This window comes from Elephantulus edwardii, unplaced genomic scaffold (assembly GCF_000299155.1).
Source record: "Elephantulus edwardii isolate Elephantulus edwardi_28Jun2011 unplaced genomic scaffold, EleEdw1.0 scaffold00044, whole genome shotgun sequence".
Lineage (NCBI taxonomy): Eukaryota > Metazoa > Chordata > Mammalia > Macroscelidea > Macroscelididae > Elephantulus > Elephantulus edwardii.
The window spans coordinates 7,097,016-7,101,332 of NW_006399794.1; the positions used below are offsets into that span (position 1 = coordinate 7,097,016).

Below are 4,317 nucleotides of genomic sequence, written 5' to 3' on the forward strand. Positions count from 1 at the left end.
GTTGCTTGCGACTCATAGCGACCCTATGTACGACAGCCCTAAACTCTGCTCTGTCCTGTGCTAATCGCACTGTCTCTGACACTCCCATCCAGTATCCCAGTCACTGAATCAATCCACCTCATAGAGGGCCTTCCCCTCCTGCGCCGTCCCTCCACCCTACCAAGCATGATGTCCTTCTCCAAGGACCAGTCTATCCTCACAACATGTCCAAAGTATGTTAGACGGAGCCTCAGAATCCTTGCCTCCAAGGAGCCACCCGGTTTAACCCTTTCCAGGACAAATCTGTTTGTTTTCCTAGCCGTCCATGGTATTCTCAATGCTCTTCTCCAGCACCACAGCTCAAAGGCATCAATTCTCCTTCTATCTTCCTTGGTCATTGTCCAACTCTCTGATGCATAACAAGTGATTGTGAAAACCATGGCCTGTATCAGATGCACCTTAGTCTCCAGAGAGACACCATTGTTCTTCAGTACTTTGTAGAAGTCCCTAACAGCAGACTTTCCCATGGCAATGCGCCTTTTAATTTCCTGGCTGCTGGTGCCAAGACTGTTGACTGTGGAGCCAAGCAAACTAAAGCTGTGTATAATCTCAGTCTCTTCACCATCCATCCTGATGCTGCCAATTGGTCCAGTGGTGAGAATCTTTGTCTTCTTGACAATGAGCCTTAATCCATATTGGAGGCTGTAGTCCTTGACCCTCTGCAGCAGGTGCTTCAGGCCCTCTTCCGTTTCAGCAAAGCAGGGTTGTGTCATCCGCATAACGCAGATTGTTGATAAATCATCCACCAATCTTGACCCCACATTTCTCCTCATACAGCCCAGCCTCCCGGATAATCTGTTCTGCATATAGGTTGAAAAGGTATGGAGGTAGGATGCATCCCTGGCGTATGCCCTTCCCAATTTTGAACCATGCAGTGTTCCCTTGCTCTGTTCTGACCACTGCCTCCTGGTCCAAGTATAAGTTTCGCATTAGTACGATCAAGTGTTCTGGGATTCCCATTCTTCTCAGAGTCAGCCACAGTTTGTTATGATCCACACAGTCAAATGCCTTTGCATAGTCAATGAAACCTACTCCTTGGAAATCATACAGCTGTAACTGGGCTCTATGTCCATGCGTTTATTTAGGATTATGTATAAATACAGAAGTCAAGTTATTTCAGGAAACAATTATGTGTCTGTTCTGTGATAGTAACTATGGAAGGTATTGGGAAGCAAGACTGAAGAACAATTCTACATAACTTCAAGGAGCTATGGTCTAACAGTTCTCAGTTCTCCCTCAGCATTATCCTATCATCTCACCTTGTTCCTCTTCTGTTCATGATCTGGGATTTTCTCTTCTACTGCCCAGGTACACGTCACACCTCTCCTTACTCTGTTCCTTTACTTTATCATCATCATCATCTTTCTTTTTAATCAAAGACAACTCTCTGCCCCTTTGTAATATGATTGGTAATGAAATTTTCCAGAAAGGCTTTCAGGTTTAAGTTAAGAGAAGCTTTAAGTATCTAACTATTGTTTTTCTCTTTAATTACTAGATGATAAGCAAGAAGAGCCATCTTACTATCTGAAGATCTAATCTAGGGGCAGCAGGGAGCTCTTAGTTTCCTTACTAATTGGAGTTTATTTTACTCAATTGGTCATCTATTACTTAGTCATTTAACAAAGTCATATACTTAGTAGTTATATTTGAAAATAGTTTAGGGAGAAGATCTAATGGCTCATGGACTATTCCTGTGTCTTAATTATGTTGCAAGAAAACCTATAGCATGCTCATATTAATGCATAAGTAAAATTACTAAGATTTTTTCTTTGACCTATCTATATGCACTCAAATAATTTATATAATACTATCTCCAAGAAAACTAGAATAGTAAATATGTAACAACAGAACAGAACAGAACAGAATATAGGAATGATGCAAAACTATTTATCTAGACCATTCAAATTATTGAAAAGAGACTGACTGTATTCTCAGATGCTTATACAAGTGACACTTCAGGAAAATCCTTTTTTCTCTTTCTCTTACTCTCAACTCCTCTTTATAAAGTTTATGCACGAACCAGGAAAAAGAGAAGGTTCACTAGTTGTACTTTCTAGAAACTAGAGGTTTTAAATTATGCCTCTTCTTTTAAAATGATCTTCTAATGTAGCTCCCTTTTCTAGAGCAAAACCAAATCTCCTTATTATTGCTGTGATCCTATTTTTTTCTCCTACTGTTCATTTTAAGCACGCAGTGTTTCAACTACATTTGGATTAAATAGGCTTCTTGCGATCTGATCGTAAAACTTAGCAATCATCTACTGCAATGTTTTATGAAGAGCTATATTCTAAAGCTAAAAATATGACTTGCTGAAACATAGCCTATTTTAAGTTGCAAAATGTTAAAACGGCATCTATTTTTTATTTTATTTTATACCTAGACTAAATTTATATGATTGGGTATTTTTTTTAGTATTGTTGTTGGCATCTATTTTCTTGATGTATTTTATAAATTGGTTTCATTAATTTGTAGTTTCATTCAGAATTTTCTTTTTCAGGATTAAAAAAAATTTAGGGCCCCTGTTATTATCTAATTAGTGGTAAGCCACTTAATATTCAAGGACATGATAACTGACATTCTAACTTGTAAATAATTTATTAGTCCGTGAAATTGACTGGATTAGATATTAGCATGGCATGCAAGTGGCCGACTTCTTTTGGTTATTAAAACATAGGAATTGCATTAACTACTACTTGATTTTATAGCTAATGATCTGCGAAATTTCCAATCAGATTGGCTATACTGAGACAATCCAACGTATTTTCCTACTGCCATGTTCCGGTAACTCATTCATTACGACTCTTCACCGTCCAGCATTTTTTTCAGGGAGTTCTTTACCTCCGTGTTCCTCAGGCTGTAGATCAAAGGGTTAAGCATAGGAATCACAAGGCTGTAAAACACAGAGACCACTTTATTGTACTTCCAAGAGTTTCCTGATTTGGGTTGCCGAAGGTACATAAAAAACAGCGTTCCGTAGAAGATGACGACCACGGTGAGGTGGGAGGCGCAGGTGGAGAACGCTTTGCACTTACCCTCTGAAGACTGAATTTTGATAATGGAAACGAGGATGCAGACGTAGGAGATGAGGACGGTCAGGAGGGAGCCAGTGAGATTCACGGCGGAGAAGATCAGCAGCTGCTGCTCCTTGTGGTGCGTGTCAGAGCAGGACAGGGCCAGGAGAGGGGGGTCGGCGCAGTAGAAGTGGTGGATGACGTTGGAGTCGCAGAATGACAACTGGAAAGTCAGAACTGTCTGGATCACCGAGTTTAGGAAGCCGTAGGTATAGACCCCTATCACCAACTCCCTGCAGACCCGCTGAGTCATGATGGCTGTGTAGATCAGGGGGTTGCAGATAGCCATGTAGCGGTCATAGGCCATTGTGGCTAAAAGGAAGCATTCCGTGGTGGCGAAAGCGCTGGAGAAGTACAGCTGAGCAAAACAGCCCGAAAAGGAGATGGTTTTCTTCTTCACCAGTAAATTTTGCAGCATCTTGGGCCCAATGGAAGAGGAGTAACAGAGATCGATGAAAGCCAGATGGCTGAGGAAATAGTACATGGGAGTGTGGAGCCGGGAATCCACCCTGATGAGCAGGATCATGCCACAGTTTCCCACCAGAGTGAAGAGATAAATGACCAGGAATACCAGAAAGAGCGGGAGCTGAAGCTCCGGCCGGTCTGTAAATCCCATGAGGACAAATTCTGTCACTGTGGAGCGATTGCCTCTTGCCATTATGTTTTCTTGTCTGTTGCAAAAAGAAGTAATATACCCTAAAATGAGTAAATACTATAAAAATTCTTCTTAGCTCTAGTTCTAGTCTTAAATGACAAGAATTCAAATACCTAAGGTCAAAGGCTGTCATTAGGCATAGAGCTTTTTTTCTGTTCAAATAAGAAAGTCTATACTTAAAAAAAAGAAAAATAAATACCATTATGTTTTCTAGGACACAGCCTATTTCAGGTTAGCAGTAGGAGTGTTTTCAGTTCAATTCAGCACATATTTCTGGGTCAGTCAGTGTGTGTGGTGCTGGGACAGAAACATGTATGCTATTGCCCTTGTTGTTGAGTCTAGAGGAATAAGGGATAAAAACCACACAAAAAATATTCAATAAGGGTAAGTGATACAAGTAATATAGGAAACATAGAATGCTATGGGAGGGAGAGATGCATATGGATAGAGGTGTTGTTGTTGTTGTTGTGTACCATAGAACAGGAACTGACCTGCTGACTTCCTAGGGGGGGTTTCGGGGCAATTACTAGCAGGGGAGGAGATTGCTCATCT

The 4,317-nt window shown here is 40.9% G+C and overlaps 1 protein-coding gene across 1 annotated transcript; it reads right to left on the bottom strand.

The window, feature by feature from the left end:
* Window positions 1-2,832: 2,832 nt before the first annotated feature.
* On the bottom strand, window positions 2,833-3,768 carry LOC102844856 (olfactory receptor 1030-like). The gene has a single exon (XM_006885605.1). It carries the CDS (start codon window positions 3,766-3,768, stop codon window positions 2,833-2,835), a length of 936 nt encoding a protein of 311 aa, XP_006885667.1.
* Window positions 3,769-4,317: the final 549 nt, after the last annotated feature.